Source organism: Artibeus jamaicensis, unplaced genomic scaffold (genome assembly GCF_021234435.1).
Source record: "Artibeus jamaicensis isolate MK-2021 breed Jamaican fruit bat unplaced genomic scaffold, CSHL_Jam_final contig_327, whole genome shotgun sequence".
Taxonomy (NCBI): Eukaryota; Metazoa; Chordata; class Mammalia; order Chiroptera; family Phyllostomidae; genus Artibeus; species Artibeus jamaicensis.
Window position 1 is genome coordinate 3,606,502 of NW_026521772.1, and position 23,564 is coordinate 3,630,065.

General features: G+C 38.8%; 1 protein-coding gene and 1 pseudogene across 8 annotated transcripts in view; one reads left to right on the plus strand and one right to left on the minus strand.

The window, feature by feature from the left end:
* Window positions 1-23,564, minus strand: part of ABL2 (ABL proto-oncogene 2, non-receptor tyrosine kinase) — a 93,934-nt gene that overhangs the window by 21,756 nt on the left and 48,614 nt on the right. For 2 of the 8 annotated variants that reach the window (XM_053663724.1, XM_037145604.2), the window contains exon 1: window positions 4,372-4,585. The exons of 4 other annotated variants lie outside the window; for them this stretch is intronic. In XM_053663724.1, coding sequence (XP_053519699.1) covers window positions 4,372-4,483 — 112 coding nt within the window. In that variant the 5' untranslated portion in view covers window positions 4,484-4,585. Of the gene's footprint in view, window positions 1-4,371; window positions 4,586-23,564 lie in introns of those variants that run through there. 2 more of the 8 variants (XM_037145610.2, XM_037145607.2) reach the window with 1 other exon arrangement.
* Window positions 19,023-19,116, plus strand: LOC119049710 (uncharacterized; annotated as a pseudogene).

Consider the following 23,564-nt stretch of genomic DNA (forward strand, 5'->3'; position numbering starts at 1 on the left):
CATTCCACCCCCTTTCGTTTTTTTTGACTGGTTGACTTCCGATTGTGTAGCACTCAGCTCCAGTACAACCTCCCCTAAGAAGCCTCACAGGTCCCTCCTCCCGCTGCCTCCTAAAAGCATTACATTTGCCGAATTCACACCCTCAGTCTTTATCTTTGTAACATCATCAATGCGTGCCTGTTTCCCAAACTTCACAATGTGCACTTGGGCATAAGAATGGTATCTTTTTGCCTTCGCTAGTGTGGCTCAGTGGACTGACCACCGGCCTGCGAACCAAAGGGTTGCTGGTTTGATTCCCAGTCAGGGCACACGCCTGGGTTTTAGGCCAGGTCCTCAGTAGGGAGCAAGTGAGAGGTAACCACACACTGATGTTTCTCTCCCTCTCTTTCTCCCTTCCTTCCCCTCTGTCTAAAAATAAATAAAATCTTAAGAAAGAATGGCATCTTTTTTTCTACCAAGGAGTTCTATGTGTTCAATAACTGTTGACTGAATGACCAAATTACACAAAAATGTAAGTGGCAGGAAACAATGACATGTGTTTTAATCCTAAAATAGCATTAACCAATGTTTAAAAATGGTTTTATAACTGTATACATGAAATGTACAGGAATTCCTGCTGTGGGTTGAATCCATAATTCTAACAGTTTTAGAGTTTATTTCACATCATCACATTCCTTCTCTGTAACAAAGGAACACAGCTTTAAAATTCCACAGCTAATTACATTGTTTTACATTAAGAATATTGCGACAAACCTAAAGATATGTCTTGACAAGCTAATTTGAAACAGATGTATCGTTCCCTTTCCAAAGGCAGAGTTACGGTGAATGGGAACAGCCGTATTACATACTAAAATAAGCAATTATGATTATAAAACAGACACCACAGTATATGAAACATCCTGGCCACATGTACCACGTTTCTCTTTATTCTAATAAAAATTATCTACTCTAGCAGAATTTTTACAGGGCTACAAAATGCCAGCCCTTTATTAACATGAAAAGAACTGTGAAAAGAAATGCAAAGAATATTCATAATATTAGGTTCTATACTAAATACAATATATCCACACTCATGTTTCTTGCCAGTGATGGTGGTAACATATCACAATGTTTTGTGATCATTTCTCTGTTTAATGATTATCAAACAATTAAAATACATTTCCTTAAGTAGGAGTCCCCTTGTCTGAAATTATAAAGGGAACAAAAACCAAGGTTAATTTAACTTTTGTACCGTCAATGACCAAGTTAGAAACAGTACTCAAGCAGACACTAAAACCAACTCTTAAGCCCTACAAGGCCCAAAACAGCAAATGCCATGCATTTGTATCTTACTTTGTGAAACCCAGTGTATTAAAATTTAAAGTTCACAAAACTATAATTTTAGTGAGCATCTACTTATTACTGAACATCTACTATACACCAGCCTTATGCTGAGCTTCAAAATATAAACATTATAAAGCACTATTTGGATTTTCAATTTAAAAAAAAAACCTATTCTCCTTCTTTCTCCCAAATATGTTTCTCCCACAGAATTCTTCATCTCAGTTAATGGCAATTTCATCTTTTTAGCTGCTCAAGCCAAAAAAAACCTTGAAAGTTTGAGTACATACTTCTAGCTATAAGAAGCAGTTTTAGGGGTCTAATGTATAGCACAGTGATTATACTTAATAATACTGTACTATATACTTGAAAGGTAGTAAGAGAGTAGATCTTACCATTTGCAATATATGAGTATTAAATCAACACATCATAAACATTAAACTTCCATAATCTTATATGTCGAGTGTATCAATAAAGCTGGGGAGAAAAACAGCTTGGAATCACTCATGACTCCTTTTTTGCTCTCACATATCACATCCAATCCATCAGGAAATTCCACTGGCACTATCTTCGAAATTAATGTTCGGAATGTGTTCATTTCTCACCCCTCCATTATTGCCACCCTGTCACACGGTCACGTCTCCCCTAGGTTATTCACCACACTCCTTACTCATCTCCGTGCTTCTGTCCGGACATGTTCCCTGCTGTCTGGTCTCAAGACAGCAGCCAGTTTTTAAGAGCCTAAGTCAGAGTGTGTTACTCCTACGTACAAACCCAACTCTCAGGTGGCTCCCTGTATCTTAAGAGTCCAGACTAAAGTCCTCACAAGAGCTGCAAGGTAGTAGCCCTCCCCTAGTTCACCTCATTCTGGCCACTGGCCTTCCTTGAACGGGCAGACACCCCTCTGCCGCAGGACCTTTGTACTGGCTTTGCCTGCTGCCTACACCATTCTTCCCCAAGACATTCACATGACACTTCACGTAACCGCCACCCTCTCGGCACAGCATTCTCTGACTGTCCTATTTTAAAACACATCTATTCCTGACAATGCTCCCATGTGCTCCATGTCTCCTTTCCCAATTTATTCCCCCCCACAGCTCTTATTACCACAGAGATGTAATTTACTTATTATTATATTTGTATGTATTAATCTAACTCCCCCAATCGGAACATAAGTTTTATGAGAACAGGGATCTCTGCCTGCTTTGTTCACTGATAAATTCCAAGCACCAAGAGTAGTGCATGTGTATAAGAGGCTCTCAGGGAAGACCTGCTGAGCAAATGAATCGTGTGCTTAGAGAACGTTCTGACGGGACAGACCGGAAAACAGAACTCGGGAGTCAGGAGAGAGAAAGCATTTAAACCAGATGAGCAGGATCCTGCCCTGATGACAGGAGAGCGGCAGGTTGTCAACATGCAAGACACGTCTATGACACGTGTCAAAAAAGAACCAGACCTGTGGCATAATTTTAGTAAACTTAAAAAAATATTCGGGGTGGGCAAAAGTAGGTTTAGAGTCATGAGTACATGAAACACAGAATTTATTCTTGTATTATTTATTAATCATTGAATTATTTTCCATATAAACTGTAAACCTACTTTTGCCCACCCTATATTCAGACCAAACAATATTGTACATTTCTCACATACACAATAAATACAGGATAGGATAAAAGCAATTTTTGAAGCCAAAGGACTAAAAAATCACAACTTGAGAAAAACAATCTTTTTTATTTTCCACTCCTTGCCCCATCACTGGCTTTATGATTTTTTTGGTCAGGTCAGAAGACCTCATTTCTTTCCTTCCTTTCCTCTCTCTCCCCGCCCAGGCCTTTGTGCTCAGAGAGCCACGGGCCAGCTTCCCGGACAACCCGTCTGCACCGGATACCCACCGGAACGCTTCCCACCACTAGTGCAAAACAAAGGGAGAACTTTTCAAAGACAAAAAACATCCTAATATTTTCCTCAGGTGAAGAATGAACACATATTAAATCATAAAGAGCTAAACAACTAATGAAGAGAACAAGCTAAGAAATAAAGGCAAGAAAGACCAAAAAAATCCCACAAGAAAAGTAAATGCCACAGTGTTGCCCAGTGGGTCTAATCTGCACCCCTCTCCTCGGTGGTGTAGAACAGACACGTCTGGGTGACTCGGACGCACTGCACCCACCCAAGAGCTAGTAAGCAGGCTTGGAATGTTGTTTTTGAGCAACAATGTGAAGTGGCTACTACACGTTAGGTAAACTGGATAGCAAGTCAGTCTTTTATTAATCACTGTTACAGACGGAGATCACAGACTTGAGCCAACAGAAGATTCTGATTTGCATTCAGAGAAAACAGGACCCAGGCAGCAGAAATACATGATGACTACTAAGAAAAGGTAGTTTTATTACTTTTTTCTACTGATATAGTTGCAGGAAACAATAAAAATAAGGCTAAACACAGAATTAGAAACTTGTACAAAGTAAATTATCAGTATTAAACAAGTTGAAATCCAGAAAAATTCAAACTCAAGTTTAGAGATAATTCCTAAATGTAATGTTTAACTGTATTAAAAACACTTTTCACCAATTAGTCATTCAATAACTTTGATCGGTTTACTTAAAAATCTATCAGGTAGGAACTGGAAAAATTAATGTTCAAAATTTCAGCTTGGCACTTCCAAGTACAAACACTTATCTTGCCAGAATTCTGCTTTACCTGACTGAACGCTCTCTAAAAAGCTAATACTTTTTAATACCTCTTTTAAAACACTATTTAAGGTAGTTGGATAAGTCATTCAATAGTTCTCAAAATACAGTTCAAAGTCTTTGTATCAAGCCATGTCTAACTTAACACCACAAAATCCCACGTGTTATCCATTCATTCTTTCTTGGTAGGCTTGGACTGAGGTCCTGCTGTCACATACCGGGAAACACGGCACACGCAGTGTCACTGGCCATGAACGAAGACAAGGATGGTAACACAGGAGATTACTTTCTTGAATTCTCCATTCGTGCTTGATTTCTGTGATTATCCACCCTCCCCAGAACTGCCACCTCCAAATCGTACCTGCTAAGTTGGGCAGAGCAGTTTCTGGGGCCTCAGTGCGCAGGCAGCGAAGTGAAGTGTCCTGATCTCTGCCATAACTATTAGCTGGGAGCAGAACTGTCCCCAGGACCATTCCTCTGCCCAGAAGCACAAACTCACACTGTTCTGTGACGAGGAAGCCTCAGCATTCCACTCTGACGGGCAACACCACGTGCACGGGGCCCTGACTCATGTGCGGAGTGGCCGGGGAACCAACAGAGGCGTAAGAAGTTGTAAGTGCCAAGTGGGAGGAGGGTGACCGAAAGGCAAACGTCTAGTAACTAGGAAAAGACTGAGTCAGAATGGAGTTACTTCAAAACACCTCAGGGATTATTTTTGAACAAACAAATAAGTAACAACCAACACACACACGGGTAACAGATAATAAAATATGTAGGGACCTGTATATATATAGATGGGATTTCATTCCTAAATAAATGATTTAGTGAGACTGTAGAAAATATTCCTTGGAAAAATCTGTTTACAGTAAAACACCAAATACACTTTAAAAAAAAAGAGGAGCCACCTAATGAGACTCATTTTTTGCATCACTTAAAGTGGTTCCAGAAACCACAAGTCCAAAGTCAAAGAAATAGTTACAATCTAATTCATAGGCACAGAAGCCCAAAAATGAATGCTTTCACTAATATTTAACTCTACAGTTTAATAAAAGTTAAAAACATGACATGATAGTGTTGAAAACTTTTCAGCGCTAGAACTTTTAAAAGTCAAAGTCTAATCTTTTTATAAATATTTTATTAAAGTTAAATAAAATTTAAGAGCCTGCAAATGAGACTACCTTATGAGAATTAAACTAGTAACTTCTACAAATAACTAGTGAATTTAGTGGTATAATCTACAAAAATAATACAAGAATGTCTGTAACTATATAGCTAAAACTACTTATTGATTCGGTATTTATTAAGTACCTACTATGTACCAGGTCCCAGGTCAATAAAGGTAACAGTAAAACTATGGGATGGCAGAATGAAATAGCCTTCCATAAAGCTGAAACAAAATTATAATGTAACCTTAGAGAAAGAATGCCCTTGCTGGAGGTAATTATTAATAGTTTAAAAAACAAAGCTTACACTTTCGATAAAACTAACCTTTATAGTACAGCCAGCCCTGTTAACATTACAAGGAAAGCAGCAGTTAAATGACTAATCATTACCTCAGTTTAATGACTCAGAATTTCAAATACTAGGTTGAATTTTTCCTTCCCTAGATTATAAAAAATATAAGAAAAAGGATCTTGATAATGCACGCTCTATACATATTTCTATTCTATATCATATGGTTTACTATTTAATCATAAATCTATTTAAATGATCAATAATTAATAGTTACATTTTCAAATGCTCTTATCTCATAACCAGGAGTAAAGAGAGGATGAACAGATAAACAAAATTTAGTATGTAAATACAATGGAATACTATTCAACCATAAAAAGAAATAAAATTTTGATATATGCTCAAACATAAATGGGCTTTAAACGCCTTACACTAAGTGAAATAAGCCAGAGACACAGACAAATATTGTATGATTCCAGTTGATATATATCTAGAGTCTGTTCTGGTTGTGTAAATGGGTGGTTACCAACATTATGAATGCACTTAAAGCTACTAAATTACACACAAAGCTATTTAAAAATAGTTTAAATGTAAATTTTACATTATCTATATTGTATAACAATAAAACATTTCAGAATAAAAAGCACTGAGGCCTCCAAATACCTCTATTATGTGGGTCATATCTATCATTATATATATTTAAAATTAAAACTGAGGTTTTAACAATATTTATAAATTTTAAAATAATACACCCATTTCGTTAATGTTTTTAAAAAATAACTAGTCTTCAAAAGAGAATTTAGAGGTAAGAGCAATATTACGCAAATCTCTTTACTATCTGACTTAAGACAACTGAATCCTAGTTTCGCATTTAATCTGTTGTATTGTTATTTTTGTTGAAATATGTTAAAATCTTAATGCACATGGGTAAGCAGGTGCCAAAAGAGTTTAATTTTGATAGTCTTTCGGATTATTATAGATATTCTTCTTTGATACCACAGATGAAGGGGTTTCCCAGTCAAGAAAATGCTAAAGGAGTTCATCGCCACCAAACCAGTACTACAGGAAATGTTAAAGGGTCTTCCTTAAGAAGAAGAAAAGAAAAAATATGAATAATAAAATGGCAACACATATCTATCAACAATTACTTTAAATGTAAATGGATTATAGGCGCCACTCAAAAGGCAGAGGGTGGCTGAATGGCCTGAAACACAACCCCACGCACGGGCTGGAGACTCACTTCGGAACAAAGGGCACACCAACAAAGAAAAGGGCTGAAAAAAAGTATTTCATGAAAATGGAAATTAAAAAAAAAAAAAGCTGGAGGAGCAATACTTATACCCAACAAAACAGACTTTAAAACAAGGGCTTAACGAGAGACAAAGGAGGATCCAGCAATCCCACTTCTGGGTATTTACCCAAAGAAACCCAAAGCACTAACTTGGAAAGACGCGTGCATCCATACCTTTGTTCATTGGAGCATTATTTACAACAGCGGAGATATGGGAGCGACCTAAGCGCCCATCAAGAGACAAATGGATAAAGATGTTGTGTTAGATATACACGATGGAATACTACTCAGCCATAAAAAAGAACAGAATCTTGCCATTTGTGATAACATGGATAGACCAAGAGGGTACTGTTCTGAGTAAAGTAAGTCACACACAATATGATTCTGTCTGACTCTGTATGATTTCACTTATATGTGGAATCTAAAGAACAAAAGAAACACACACACAAAATAGACCCTCAGACAGAAGAGGGGAGTTGGGGAACTGGTAGAAAAGGTGATGGAATTAAAGGAGCACAAATTGGTAGTTATAAAATAGTCACAGGGATGTAAAGTAAAGCACAGGGAATATAATCAATAATATTATAATAACTATGTATGGTGCCAGATGGGTACAAGATTTATTGGGGTGATTACTTCGTAAGTTATATAAATATTGTAGTATACCTGAAACTAATATAATATTGTATGTCAACTGTAATTAAGAAATTAAAAATTATTTAAAAAATAAAGTTTTAAGAAGACTATAGTATCTTAAGTTAGAAAACTAAAAAATTAAGATATAAAAATATAAAGAAAATATGAAGATTCTTTTCTGATTCCATGCTGCTTGACTATTTAAACCATCTAATATCTTATAAACATTTTTGAAAATGAAATGAAAAAGTATACATGAAAAAATTAATTAATAGAAAATGATAAATGAGAGCCTAAGAGGATTGAACTCAACAAAATTATTAGTAGAGTAAGGCAGCTTTTCATTTTTAAAATGGTTTGTTTTCAAGTTTATAAAAGCAACATATGCTCATTATAGAAATTTGGGAACTATATATAAATAGAAAGACAAGAACCCAGTATTTATACAACTTATATTGTTAGCCCCATTTACAAAATTATAATAATAATACACACTTTTAATCTGTATAGTGACTCACTGTTTTGCCCAGTATTTACTGAGTGGCCACTATGTACAAAGCACTTTGCCAGCCAGGAAGCATTAGGTGCTAGACAAAAAAATAAATAAAGTCCAAAGAGTAAAGATAACTCTTATGGATGGGCTAGGATGGGGAATTTCTCTACTTTAAAGAAAGTGACACTTAAGCTAAGGCGGGGGGGGGGGGGGGGGGGGGAGGATCTAAAACTGAAAGAATGTAACAAGTGTAAAAGCCCTGAGGTAGGAAAGAAACTGGTATGCAGAGGAGATGAAAAGTGTGGCTATAATTGAGAAAGTGAGAAGAGGAACACGAAAATAAGTTAGTAAAACAGACAGGAGCCGGCCAGACCAAGCCCTTAAGGATTTAGGATTCTATTCCAAGTACAAGAGAAATCCACTCAATGGTTTTGAGCAGGAGGTCACATGGTCTGACTTCCATTTTGTAAAAGGTCACTCTGGCTACTGGGTGAAAAAAATGGATTAGATGGGGAACAAAATTAGAAACAAAAAATATGCAGCAATTCAGGAACAGGATCATGTTGGCTTGGAACAGAATGATGTCAGTGAAGACAAAAGGGGAAGAACTTAAAAATGCAGTTTAGAGCTGGACTGACAGAGACTGCAGATTACCTGGACGTAGAGAAGAGAGAGGGAGAAAATGAATGGCTGCCAGCTTGTGGGCAGAGTAAATGGGCAGCAGCCGTGGAACTCACGGAAAAGCAGTAGTAGTAAATTTGAAGAACAGAATTAAACACCTTGTCACGTACATCTGGAGCTCAGAGACGACGGCAGGCTGCAGACATCAGCACATCAAGGGTATTCGGAACCATGGATCTGAACGGTATCACTTGAGGGACAGAGTGGGACAAAAGTGCAGGACAGCGCCTACGGGGAACAATGCTCTCAACACTGCAGGCGTTAGTCGGAAACCATGGAGGCTAGAAGTGGAAACACACTATGTTAAGTGCTGAGAGAAAATATCCTTTCTGAACTTCAACAGTTTTGTCACACCAAAATTTGTCTGCCCAAAATTCTATATCCACAAAAAAAAAAAAACCCTTCGGAAATGAAGGTGAATAAAGACAATTTCAGCTGAAGAGAAGAACTCAATTCTTTTCAATTCTAAAAGGGAAATTCTTCAGACAAATGCAAATGATATCGGAGGGAAGCTCTGAAACATCAGGAATAAAGAGAAACAAAAATGATAAACAAAATACATTATTCTCTTCTTGAGTCCTTTAAAATATGTTTGGCGGTTTGAAGCAAAAGGGGCGACACCCTCTGTAGAGACTGTTCAATGTGTAACAACTTAACATAAAGGCGAAGGAAAATGAAAACTCTAAGATGGAAGGTTTTCTTTTTTTCTTTTTCATATTTCACTTGAGGTGGTTAAATGTTGAATCTACATAAGTTGTGGAAAGTTCCATATGTACAGTGAAATCCCTACAGCAACCAGTAAAAAAATCTCTATAAAGAGATACAGCAAAAAAAAGAAGAAAAAACCTAAATTAAAATGTAATGCTAAAAAAACATGTTAATAATCCAAGAAAAGGCAGAAAAGGGAGATAGGCACAAACAGAAAACTAAAACGATAGTACAAAAGCATAAGGCAGACTGTCAGAACATATATATAATATGATTCAACTACACGCTATCTAAAAGAAACTCACTTCAAATGTAATCATATAAGCAGGTTAAAAATAAAAGGATGAAAACACGTGTTCACATAAAAACTTGAACTTGAATATTCATAGCACTATTCATAATAGCCAAAAGTGAAAACAACCGAAATGTCCATCAACTTAAAAATGGATAAATAAAATTATTCAGCAATAAAAAGGAATGGAGTACTAATACATGCTATAACAGACAAACCTTGAAAAAATTATGCCAAGTGAAAGAAGCCAGTCAGAATGAACATATATTGGTGAATCCACATAGCTGAACTGTCTGGAATTGGTAAATCCAGAGACAGACGGGAGGTCAGTGGGTCTAGGGACTGGGGTGTGGGAAGCACTATGGAATGACTGCTAACAGCTATAGGACTGCTTTTGGGGTGATGGACACGTTCTAAAACTGGACTGTGGTGAGGGCTGCACAACTATGTACTTTAAAAAATCACAGAATTGCACCTTTTTAAAACAAGTTTTATGAAATATAAGTCACAACTCAATAGCGTTGTTTTTAAATAAAGCATAAAATATAGAAAACAAAATACAACACTGGACTCTTGTTCTGAGAATGAATGATAATCTATAAATGGGAGGAAATATTTGCTAATTATATATCCGACAAAGGACATGCATCCAGAAGACATAAAGAGCTCCCAAACTTCACAATACAAAAACCAACAACTCAATTAAAAAATTAATAAAAATCCTCTTCACCGAAGAGGATACAGGAATGACAAATAAGATATCCAACATCAGCAGCCATTTTAAAGAAATACACATTCATACCACAATGAGATACCACTACACTGCCTGGTAGAGTGGCTAACATAGAAAATACTAGCAATACACCAAGTGCTAATAACTAGGCAGGATGCAAACCAACTGGAACTCACATGCATCGCTGAGTGGCATGCAAAACGGTACAGCACTTTAGAAAGCAATTTGGCAATTTCTTGTAAAGTAAAACATACACCTACCATATGACCCAGCAATTCCACTCCTAAGTACTTACCCCAGAGAAACAAAAACTTACATTCACAAAAACCAAATGTTTATGACATGAACATTTCTGCTCCAAACTGGAAACAAAATAAATGCCCTTCACAGGTGAATGGATAAACCAACTGTAGCACATTTGTACAATGGCATACTACTCAGCAATAAAAAAGGAATGAACTCCCAACACACACAACTTGGCTAGATCTCAAAGGCACTACGCTGAGTCTCTCAAAGAAGCCAGTATCGAAAGGTTACAGACTTCCACCAAGATGGAGGCATAGGTGGATGTGCCGTGCCTTCTCCCACAACCAAGGTTAGAGAAAACTAAATATTAGCAACAGAAAACACAGCCAGAACACGGAAAATTGAACTTTTCGGAAGTCCGTTAACAACAAATTCTTCAGCCTGACCGGTAAGGGGCGAAACCAGCGGCTGGCAGAGCAGGGTTGCACAGGAGGTCTCGGTCAGACGGACTCAGGCCTGCGGAATCCAGGCGCAGGGTCGGACCTAGTGAGCGACCCAGCGACCAGGCGAGCGACCAGGCGAGCGACCGCGGGGAGACAGCGGGGCAGCGGGGCTGCGTGTTGACTGAGGTCGCGCATTTGTGCGCGGGTGGACAGGCGAGGGAGTGGGCGGTTGGACCGAGCCGGCAGGTCCCCACGGCAAGCGGCAGTGGAGGGCGCCGCCATTTCCCTGCTCTGACCCCACCTCCACATACAGCGTCATAACTCAGCGACTCTGAGTGGCCCGGCCCAGGTGAGCCACCTAAGGCGCTGCTACTCCGCACCCAGCTGTGAGAAACAGCAGAGGGGGCCGCCATTTCCCGCTCTGACCACGCCCCCACATACAGCGTCACAACCCAGCGACCTGGGAATCCAAGGCGCCGCTTCTCACACTTAAAGGGCCCGAACAGACCAAGAATGGCGCAGGAGGATCTCAGAGCCCCAGAGCCAATAGATCTAAGCGATGAAGAAATAGCAAAACTCACAGACGCACGTTTAAAACATTGGTGATCAGGATCCTCACAGAACTGGTTGATTATACCGACAAATTAGACAAATACATGAAGGCGAAACTAATTGAAATGAATGGAATTGCACAGGACACCAATAGCAATGAAAAGGAAACTGGGACTCAAATCAATGGAGTGGACCAGAAGAAAGCAAATAATGGCCAAACAGAAAAGAGTCAAGAAGCAAGAATTCAAAGAAATGAGGAGAGTCTTAGGAACCTCCAGGACATCTTGAAACGCTCCAACATCCGAATTATAGGGGTACCAGAAGGGGGAAAGGCACAGCCACCAGTGGAAAACTTATTTGAACAAATAATAAAGGAGAACTTCCCCAATCTGGCAAAGGAAATAGACTTCTAGGAAATCCAGGAAGCTCAGAGAGTAACAAAGAAGTTGGACCCAAGAAGGAACACACCAAGGCACATCATAATTACATTAGCCAAAATTAAAATGAAGGAGAGAATCCTAGAAGCAGCAAGAGCTAAGGGGACAATCACCTATAAAGGAGTCCCCATCAGACTGTCAGCTGATTTCTCAAGAGACCTTACAGGCAAGAAGGGGCTGGAAAGAGGTATTCCAACTCATGAAATCTAAAGACCTACATCCAAGATTGCTCTATCCAGCAAAGCTTTCATTTAGAATGGAAGGACAGATAAAGTGCTTCTCAGATAAGACCAAATTCAAGGAGTTCATCATCACCAAGCCCTTATTATATGAAATGTTAAAGGGACTTATCTAAGAAAAAGAAGTTAAAGAAACATGAACAGTGAAAGGACAACAAACTCACAGTTATTAACAACCACACCTAAAACAAAAGCAAACTAAAAGGACAGCTAGATCAGGAGTGGAAACATAGAAATGAAGATATCAAGGAGGGTTAGCAACAGGGGAGTGGGAAGAGGAGAAGGGGGGAGAAGGTACAGAAAATAAGTAACATAGACAGTAGATAGAAAATAGATGGGGGGGCAAGAATAGCATGGGAAATATAGAATCTAAAGGACTTGAGACAAATGGTCATAAAGTAAAGGGGGGTAATGGTGGGGATGAGGGGTAGGGTGGAGGGGAATAAAGGGGGAATAGAACAACTGTAACAGCATAATCAATAAAAAAAATTAAAAAAAAAAAAAAGAAAGGTTACAATTCTCCAATAAGGATTTCTTTTTTGACAGGGGTGATGATGTAACTATTCTGTGCCCTAAATGTAATGGTAGTTACACAAATCCATACATTGGTTAAAATTCACAGAACTGTACACTCCCCGAAGGTCAGTTTTACTGTATGTTAATTTAAAAAAAAAAATTTAAAGTCCAGGATCCAGAAAAAGCCTTGAAGAACTACACTTAGAGACCAAACAGAAAGAAAAGAAGGCAGCAAAGGAGAGCCAGCAAAGTAGGAAAACTCCCTAAGTTTCAGAAAGGTGACTGAAGGAGGGAATGGTCACTAGAGTCACCTACTGTTGAGATAAGAATAAATAAGTACAAAAAAGTATCCGTTCCTTTTATAAGCTATATGCTAAAAAATTTTCCATGTTCTTAGAAACCTTCTAAAGCTTTCTTGCTAATGGTTATATATATATTCCCTCTTTCAGGGGCATTATCATTTCCAGTTTGCGCCTACAACCAAGTAACACATCACGTTGTACCCTGCTATTTTTCTCTATTTAACTTTACCTCTTAGAACAAATTTTCAAGTCAAAGGACATTTTTAAGACTCATGATGCATATTTCTAAACCACTTTCCAAAAATTCTTACCTCTTCATACTCATCAACTCTGCAGGCACACTCACCTCACAAAGGTGCTTACATTACTTTTTAATTCCGAAGGCAAACAGCAGTAACTTGTTTAAATTCACAGTTCACTGCTAATAAGGTAGGACACTTCCCATTTCTTTTGGTAACTATATTTCAATTTACTTCTAATGAGGTAAAATGCTTTCCCATTTCTTTTGTTATTTCTGTTTCCTATTTTGCAAGCTGTTTAGAGATACTGGTGGTAAATAAAAATCAACAAGTGGGAAATTACAAAAATACAACTCCTGGTGTTACTCCTATTACTAGACATGACAAAGAAAAGAGCTCAATTCTTCCCTTATAGAGACCCCAAATTTCAAACAGTTCACAAATGGAGCTGTCGCTTTTATTAATATATTTTATTGATTATGCTATCACAGTTGCCCCATTTCCCCTCTTCACTCCCCTCCCATCCATATCCCCCCTTTAGTTCATGTCCATGTGTCATAAGTCCTTTAGCTTCCACATTTCCCATACTAATCGTACCCTCCCCGTCTATGCTACTTATTCTCTGTACCTTTTCTCCCCTCCCGCCCCCTCCCACTCCCCTGTTGCTAACTCTCCATGTGATCTCTATTTCTGTGATTCTGTTCCTGTTCTAGCTGTTTGCTTAGTTTGTTTTTGTTTTAGGTATGGTTGTTAATAATTGTGAGTTTGCTGTCATTTTACTGTACATGTTTTCATCTTCTTTTTCTCAGATAAGTCCCTTTAACATTTCATATAATGAGGGCTTGGTAATGATGAAGTTGATCAACTCTTAACTTGACTTTATCTGCCCTTCCATTCTAAATGAAGCTTTGCTGGATAGAGCAATATTGGATGTAGGTCCTTCCCTTTCATGACTTGGAATTATTCTTTCCAGCCCCTTCTTGCCTGCAAGGTTTCTTTTGAGAAATCAGCTGACAGTCTGATGGGAACTCCTTTGTAGGTATAACTGCCTCCTTTTCTCTTGCTGCTTCTAGAATTCTCTCCATTTTAATCTTGGTTAATGTAATTATGCTATGCTTGGTGTGCTCCTCCTTGGGTCCAACTTCTTTGGGACTCTCTGAGCTTCCTGGACTTCCTGTAAGTCTATTTCCTTTAACAGAATGGGGATGTTCTTCTTTATTATTGGTTCAAATATCTTTTCCACTTGTTGCTCTTCCTCTTCCCCTTCTGGCACCACTATAATTCAGATGATGGAACACTTAAGGATGTCCTGGAGGTTCCTAAACCTCTCCTCATTTTTTTTTGAATTCTGTTTCTTCATTCTTTTCTGTTTCTTTCTTCCTTCTGGTCCACTCGATTGATTTGAGTCCCAGTTTCCTTCCCATCACTATTGGTTCCCTGTACATTTTCCTTTAGTGTAGCCTTCATTTTTTCATCTAATTTGCAATCAGATTCAATCAGTTCTGTGAGCATCCTGATCAGCAGTGTTTTGAACTGTGCATCTGATAAGTTGGCTACCTCTTGGTCGCTTAGTGGTATTTTTTTCTGGAGCTTTATTCTGTTCTTTCATTTGGGCCTTTTTTTTCGGGGGGGGGGGGTCTCAACGCACCTGTTATACAGTGAGGGGCGGAGCCTTAGGTGTTCACCAGGGCAGGGCAGGGCAACCCATGTGGCTGGGTTGTGACGCTGTATGTGGGGGACGGGTCTGAGAGAGAACAATGGCACTTGCTCCACTCTGTGGGATTTCAGTCCCTTTCCCCGCTTCCCCCAAGCAAACTTCACCCTTCTGGTTCTGATTCCCGGGTGCATGAGCGGGCTTGTGCACATTCTAGGACCCTGTGGGTCTCTCCAATGAACTCTCCTGTGAGGCTGGGAGTCTCTCCCGGAACCTCAACCCCCACAGGTGTTTTCAATCAGAGGACTGAGGCTTTATTTTCCTGCACTGGACCCTGGGTTACACAGTCTGTTCCACTCCCCAGTTTTGCCTGGTTTCTCTGTGAGCCAATGGGACCACCTGGTCCGCCAGCTGCTTTGTGCTCTGTGCCCCTCCAAGATCCGCCGTCTCCTGGGTCTACCCACTGCTGTCCTGCCTGAGTCTTCTCTGCCCAGCCGCAAGACACTGCCCCTCCTACAGGTCTGGATGAATGTCTCCTTTAACTCCCTGGTTGTCCAACTTCCATACAGTTCGATTTTCTGTCAGTTCTGGTTGTTATTTTGTTTTTAAGTTGTTGTCATCCTTCTTTTGGTTGTGCGAGGAGGTGCAGTGTGTCTACCTATGCCTCCATCTTGGCTGTAGTGGAGCTGTTGTTTTTGGAGCCGAGTTTGACTCTTGGAGTGGACAGCCACCCCAGGTGAGCTGGCCCACAGCAGGCCATCTCCCCTTTTCACATCAGCATGAAACAGGGTCGCAGAGACCTAGACCAGAAAGTACTTCAGGATCTAATGGGAGACCCTGAAATATGCTCCACTCCATCATTACAGAGAGGAGGAAACAAAGCTGGCGTCGGAACCAGGAGATCTGCAAGGTGGCAGCTGCCACAGCCCTGCCTGTTCCTAACCCTCACCCCTCTCCCTCCCAGGCAGCAGCTGGCTACAGTTCTAAGAAGGGAGAGAACCAAGTCCGCACTGCGCTACTTCACTCCCAGCATTCACCCCTTCACCTTTTTTTTGTGAACCTGAAGTTTTAGGAACAAATACTGGCCTCTCATCCCAAAAAGGTTCCTGAAGTTAATAAGCTCTTTCTTAAATCCAAGAGACACAGTGGTGTGGGGAAAGGGAAAAGATGCTGTTATAGCTTTTATATTTTGTGACAAGAAGTCACCGAGTTATTGAACTTTTAAAATCAGCAATCCTATCAATCATTTTATTAGCAAAGCACTTTTTGGGTTTCATCGGACAGAGAGATGCATAAAGGTTCTGTACTTATATAGACTTCATCTTACTGGAGGAAAAAAAAAGACATAAAAAGGGAAGTAATAAATTAAAGTAGATATACTATTTAGGCAGAGGAAGAGACTACTTAATCAGAAATGATCAGAGGTCAGATTCAAGAATATAGGAACTTGAACTACTATTTGAAAGATAACAGGATTTAAATAGACAAAAGGAGAAAGCACAGTCGTGATTAAAACGCCACTTAGATTTTTTTGTGATACACTCAAATTGACAGTGCAGAAAAGCTAAGGAATAAGGCCATAACTACTATTACTAACTGATCTAAAGAAGATTTCATCTCCCAAAAGTTTAGAGGCTCTTCAGTTGCTTATTTTTATTTCTATACATTTGATTTTTTAGCCATACAAATCTTCAACTTGAGTTCAATAAATTTCTCCTTACCTTTTAATGACTTTATTTTCAAGGTGGAAAGGCACCCCTTTAGATTATACAGAAAGAACTAAAGTCTGCAGTTATGGTGTCAGATTTTCCACTAAGCACTTTGGATGCATATAGCTTCATTTAAGGACTCCATAATGTGCTTACCATTTTCCCCTGTTTTACAAATGAAAACTGTCCATTTAGATATTTAAATAACGTATCCAAGGACACCTCACTTTTTGAATGGCAGGGTCCAGAGCTGTTTAATGAAGAATTCTTAGGAAGAAAAAGTAAAAACAACAACAACAACAACAAAAAACCCTCTTTAACTTAGGGATCATCCCCAAAATCTAAGGAATAATTTTAATGATTTATAAGTTTATAAATATCCCTTAGGAATAAAATTAAATGTGACTTAAATGAACTAAAGAAACTCAATTATTTGGTTGTAATTTAATTCAATTTTTTCCCTGACAAGAGAAATTAACCCTAAAAGGATGAGACTTTGTAAGGCAGCACTGAGCCCTGGAGGGTCACAAGCCACTGTGACACCTAAGTCATCACTCCAGTCGAGAACATGTGCTTCATACCTACCTGAAGCCTCCAAACACATAAGGGAATGGTCTGCTCCTGTCAGAGCAGGAGCTTTCCCTAATAACGGAACCATAGATATCAATACATTCTGGACCCCAAAATCTTCTATTGCTGTATTATCACTTATAACGTCCACAGCCCTGAAGGACGGGCATTATCACACTAACATACAGACCCTCAGAAACACTAAGTAACTTGCTGGGCTGGCTCAGCAGGATCCGAACCCTAGGCCTTGTCTCACTCGGAAGCACGTGATCCCTTCACTGCCAGGCCGCCTGCCCCATTCAGCAGAGAGTGGTATAAAAACACTGGTGAAGTCTGGCTTTTCACCTTCTGGAGAAGACGCTAAAGAGAGCCAGACTCCCCCAACAGAATGGCCTTGATTCATGTGTCCGTACATAGAGTGACATTTAAGAGTCAAACCTAAGAGATTAATCAGAATGCTAACACGTGCTTACCGACCAGTCCATCCCATCTCAGGAAACAGGAAATTTCAACATTACTCCCAATAGCAGAGTGAGTGATCACAAATGTTTCCAGAGCTAACGCACAATGACTCAGAGAAGAGTTTTAAGAATTTGTATAGGTCATGTCAGAACTTAGAATGCATCCAAACATACAGCCTTTTTTCTACCTAACTGTACAGCTTTCATCTTTACCTTGAATAATTTTATTTAGAGAAAAACAAAATAGGCTCTGTCTTTACTTTCGATTTACCCTAAAAAAATTAAAAACAAAAAAACAAAAATCTTCTCTAATGTATGGCTCACCTCAGAATCATTTCACACAAAAAAGAAGTATTACATGTGGGTGTTCATTATGAGATATTTCTTACAGTTCTAGAAGTTCTCTAACCTTACCCTGTAGGACACCTGCCGCTGCCCTGCAAATAACTTAGTAACATAATGATCCTTTCATGTGATGCTAAAAATCAAAAAAGTTAGTTTTTCCTGTTTCAGACGCGTGGAGCTAGTTTTATAATACCTGTGAAGAGGCAGGTCTCTGTGTATATACTACACTCCCTATACCTGGGTCCTGGCTGCAAGCTATTTCCTGCTGGCTGAACTCACATATTTCCAATGGACTTTAAGAGAAACAAAGACCTTATTCATTACCCTTATTTCAGCCACTGCTGGCTTATCCAGAGCAGCAGAACTCTCCCTACAGCATGAGTGTTAGAGGTAATAAGAAAACACATAATCCAAATTACAAAATTCTTTTGGTGTAGGGTTCATATTAATACACATTGTTCTGTTCAAATAATCTATTAAAAACACTCAGCATTCAATCCCTGTGATTTCATTGCTGAATTCTGTATTTCTCTCCAGGTTAAAACAAAACTATTGCTGAAATTACAAAATTACTGAAATTTTAAAATTAAGTCTTAGTTAATAAAATTCTGTATTAAAGTTATTTTCACTAGAACTGTCAGTATCAAGGTGCAAACACAGAGCACTGTACCTACTACGTGAACACTACGTATTCACATCACTCTGTACTATGACTCACAGTGAAGTTCACCGTTAGCACTGGTCTAATTTATGATGTGGGATAGAAATCATAGGGCAGCAAAAACCAAAGAAACAAACAAAAAACCTGTTTTAACACCACCACCACCACCGATAATGTCTTTTCAGGCCACTACTCCAAATATCAGATGAGCGCTATGGGAAAGGGGAAGAGAGGAATTCTTTAGAGGTATCCGAAAGATAAAGATACAGAATCCTTTTGGAGTAAGATTTGAAATTCTGCTTCTGGCACCTATGAGCCTTGAAATTGTAGGCAATTAAGAACTCTGAAAACAAAGACTATACTTTCAGGGATCATTTCTATAGTTTGTTACTAGAGAAGTTTCTCTGAATGTGTGGAAAAGGGGTCCCTAGTTCACTGTTGGTGGGAATGCAGACTGGTACAACCATTATGGAAAACAGTATAGAATTTTCTAAGAAAACTAAAAATGCACCTGTCTTATGATCCAGCACTTCCATTGCTGGGACTATATCCTAAGAACCCTAAAATACCAATCCAAAAGAACCTATGCACCCCAATGTTCATAGCAGCACAATTTACAATAGCCAAGAGCTGGAAGCAACGTAGGTGCCCATCAGTAAATGAATGGATCAAAAAATTGTGGTACATATACACAATGGAATTCTATGCAGCAGAAAGAAAGAAGGAGCTCCTACCCTTTGCAACAGCTTGAATGGAACTGGAAAGCATTATGCTGAGTGAAATAAGCCAGGCGGTGAAAGACAAATACCACATGATCTCACCTTTAACAGGAAACTAAACAACAAAACAAACAAGCAAGCAAAATAAAAACAAGGACACTGAAATCAAGAACAGGGGGATAGTGACCAGAGGGGAGAGGGGAGGGAATTTCAGGGGAAAAGGGGGAAGGATTTACAGGAACTAGTGTAAAGGACGCATGGACAACAACTAAGGGGGGGTGGAAAGGGGAGGGAAGTGGGAGGCACGGGGGGGGGCTGGGATGGGAGTAAAAGACAGAATACTGTAGTTGAAAAATAATTTTTAAAAAATAAATAAAATTTAAAAATTCAAATAAGAAAAAACTATCTGCCCTTCCATTCTAAACTAAGAAAAAGAAGATAAAAAAGATAAACAGTGAAAGGACAGCAAACTCACAGTTATTAAGAACCACACCTAAAACAAAAGCAAACTGAGAGGACAGCTAGATCAGGAGCAGAACCACAGAAATGAAGATCACATGGAGGGTTAGCAACAGGGGAGTGGGAGAAGGTACAGAAAATAAGTAGCATAGACAATAGGTAGAAAATAGATAGGGGGAGGGCAAGATTAGTAGGGGAAATATAGAATCTAAAGAACTTGAGACACTTGGTCATAAACTAAATGGGGGGAATGGTGGGAGAGGGGGTGTGCAGGGTGGAGGGGAATGAAGGGGGAAATAGAACAACTGTAATGGCATAATCAATAAAATATATATTTAAAAAAAAAGAACTCTGAAAACAACTAAAGTCACCCTAACAACAGCAGGGCATAAAAGCAGCATAATAGTATTGCAAAAGTATGTGTGCCCTCTTGAATAGCCTCCTAATCCAGGGACTACTTGCCCTCAGCTTCCAAACTAGATTGTTTTACACCCACCCCCAATTACCAGATGGGCCTTCTGCACTTATGAAGTGAAACTGACAGCTAACCAAAGGCTAGAAATGGGAAGTAAAAGTAAACTAAGGCCTCTTCCCATGAAGAAGGCACAGAGGACAGAGAATGAGTTAAGCAAAAGATAAAGCCAGACCAAGATATGACAGAAAAAAAAATGACATACCAATATCCCTTATGAATATAGATACAAAAATCCTCAATAATTTACTAGAAACCAAATCCAGAAGCATACCAAAAGAACTAGTAGACACCTTACCAAGTGGGATTTATCCCAAGAATGAAAGGCTGGTTCAACATACAAAAAGCAATCTGTGAAATGCACTAAGTTAATAGAATACAGTAAAAATACATGATCATCTCAGTATGATCCCCGAAAGAACAAAGCCAGCACCATTTTCTGAGTAGACCTGTGCCCTCGTTAAACACGACTGCCATTTCACTCTCCTGAGCTTGTGTCCCCAGGACTGGAAAATTACTGGAAAAGCAAAAACTGAACTGTGACTAACTGCTCCTCACAGCCATGGGCGAAAGATAACACTGGAGCAAACTGCAGCTTCCCCCAAACCAACCGAGACCTCCTGGGTTGCAACACCCCTAACAGCCTGGGGCCACACAACAGTGACCCCTTCGCCCTTTATAATCCAACAAAGACTCAAAACCCTCGGGGCCAGCTTAATTCTCCACACCTGGCCCTTTCTGCTCACGGAAAGTGAATAAAACTTTGCTGTCAGCACGTTCCCCTTTTTGTGAATTCTTTCACAGCCCACATTAATGGCCAGCCTAACAATTCCTATTCTAATTATCATGTGAAAACTAGTTTTAAAGTATGCATTCCTGATTTAGATATGTAATTTCTAGTTTTTAGAAGAGATGTTTAAAAGGCTTTGCAGAACTCTTTTAAGTTATGTTTAACAAGAATATATGATACTATTGGGTTGGCCAAAAAGTCCATTTAGTGTTTCTGTAAAATAACAGACTTTCTTTCACTTTCACCATTGACTTTATTGAGTTGGATACTATGAGTATGTCAGCTGTCTCCCACATGGTATGACGCTGATTGTTCAATATCTCAATTTGATCACTATCAGCTTCAACTGGTCTACCTGATGGCGGAGCACCGTCCAACGAGACATCTCCAGCACAAAACTTCACAAACCACTTTAGATACGTTCAATCAGTCTCAGCACCTTCTCCATACACTACACAAATCTTTTTTTTTTTTTTTTGCATTTCAGTTGTATTTTTATACCCTTCTTCAAATAAGAAAGCATAATGTCAAAAAATGTTGCATATTTTCTTCCATCTTCATTGTTGAAATGGCTATACAAAGTCACCAATTTCTATGTTTTTTAAATGCACATTGATATGACAGCTGTGACAATACAATCTAACAAAAGTGTTTCAAATGAACTTTTTGACCAACCCAATATCTCTCACTGAGTACCTGACATGTGAGGTGTTAGCCCCATGAAATTTGGCTCAACTGTAACCGCTGTGGGAGGCAGCTGTTAAACAGGCTGTAGAGCACAGCAGTTAAGAACATAGATACTGAAGCCGGATTCCCTGGGTTTGAATCGTCATTCCACCATTTACTGCGTGACCTTCTTCAAAGTAACATTTCTGTGCCTCAGCTTCCTCACCTAAAAACATACAGTGAAACAGTACCTACTCTCACAGAAGTGGTGTAAGAATGAAATGTTACTGTATTTGGAGACCTTAAAGCAGTGTCTGATACAAAATAAGGGCTGTATGAAGGGTGATTATTTGGTTGATGGAGATAAAAAAGGGTGAATAGAAGGATGTACACCAGGCCCTATCTTCAGACTTTAACAAGGAAGTTTCCACCTTTTCCAACAGACTGCACTGGTTGAAAGCTGGTTTTCATTTAATGTGGGTAAAATAAGATAATCTAGAGATAATCTCTTTAATATGGAAACTAGAACCTGATACCAAGACCACTTAATTTTCTAATTCACAGAGGAGGTCTATGCGAAGCCCTTCCTTCTCCACAGTAAGGTAATAATGCATGTTAAATAACCTTCGTGTACTCTATGACTATCACCATGCATTCTGGTGAAGGAGTGGTGAGTAGTCCTAGACAAGATATCAGCTCAAATGTACTGATGGATTGTCTCATAAATTTGAATTCTGATTAAAAGTCCTGGGTAGCTACATCTTTTTAATACTGGGATAACAGACTAACAGAATTAAATTAATCTCTCAAATAATCTGGACTGAATTACTGTAATGTGTTTAAATACAGGCTTCTCTGAAGCTGTCTACTGATACCAAATCATCTCTTATGCAAATACTCTATCTTCTATACCATTCCTGATCTCAAAACACTACTTACATCCAAGACCAGGCTTTTGGAACATATACCAGTACATACCTAATTATCATATTAACACATATCTAATTAGTATATATCTAATTATCTTATTCTCATAATAAAATTGTCAGATAAATAACTTATCCAAGATCATAGAGATTTGCTCCAATTTCCTTCATCTGCCCTATATGCTATATTTTTTATAAAAATTCATCTTTGAAAGGTAATACTGAGATGTCTTTTTAAAATATAATTATTAAATTGTAGTTATGATTATAATTTAATATAATTATATATTATATTCTTAATAAAATTGAATTATAAATTTTAATTATAAATTATATTCTTCATAATAAGACAAATATTATATACCTTAGATGACAATTTCTCAAATGCAATCGCTGAAGTCCAGGGTGTCTCCACTGTGATACTTTGGATCAGATCCTTCTTTGTTCTGGGGGCTGCTCTGTGAACTGTGGGGTGTTTAGCAATGTCCCTGGCCTCTACCACTAAATGCCAGCAGCACCCTGTTGCCAATAGTGACAACCAAAAATGTTGCAAAGGCTGTCAAACGTCCTCTGGAGAGCAAATCCTCCCAGCTGAAAACCACCAATCTGATCTTTATGACAATCCTGTGATACACAGAGCTATGACAGAAGTTGTAACTAACTGGTATGCAAATGTGTTTCAGACTTTGAATCCAGGGTGTATTTTTCTATGTCAGACCTGCTTCCTCTTATATACCTCCAACCCATTATCCACCGTTAAGAAAAATGTGTATCAGTGTGACCTTGCATGTAAACATGTTCAAAGGAAATAGAGTTGTAAAACATAGTTTTACTACACGTGATAAATTCTTCTGTTCCATTC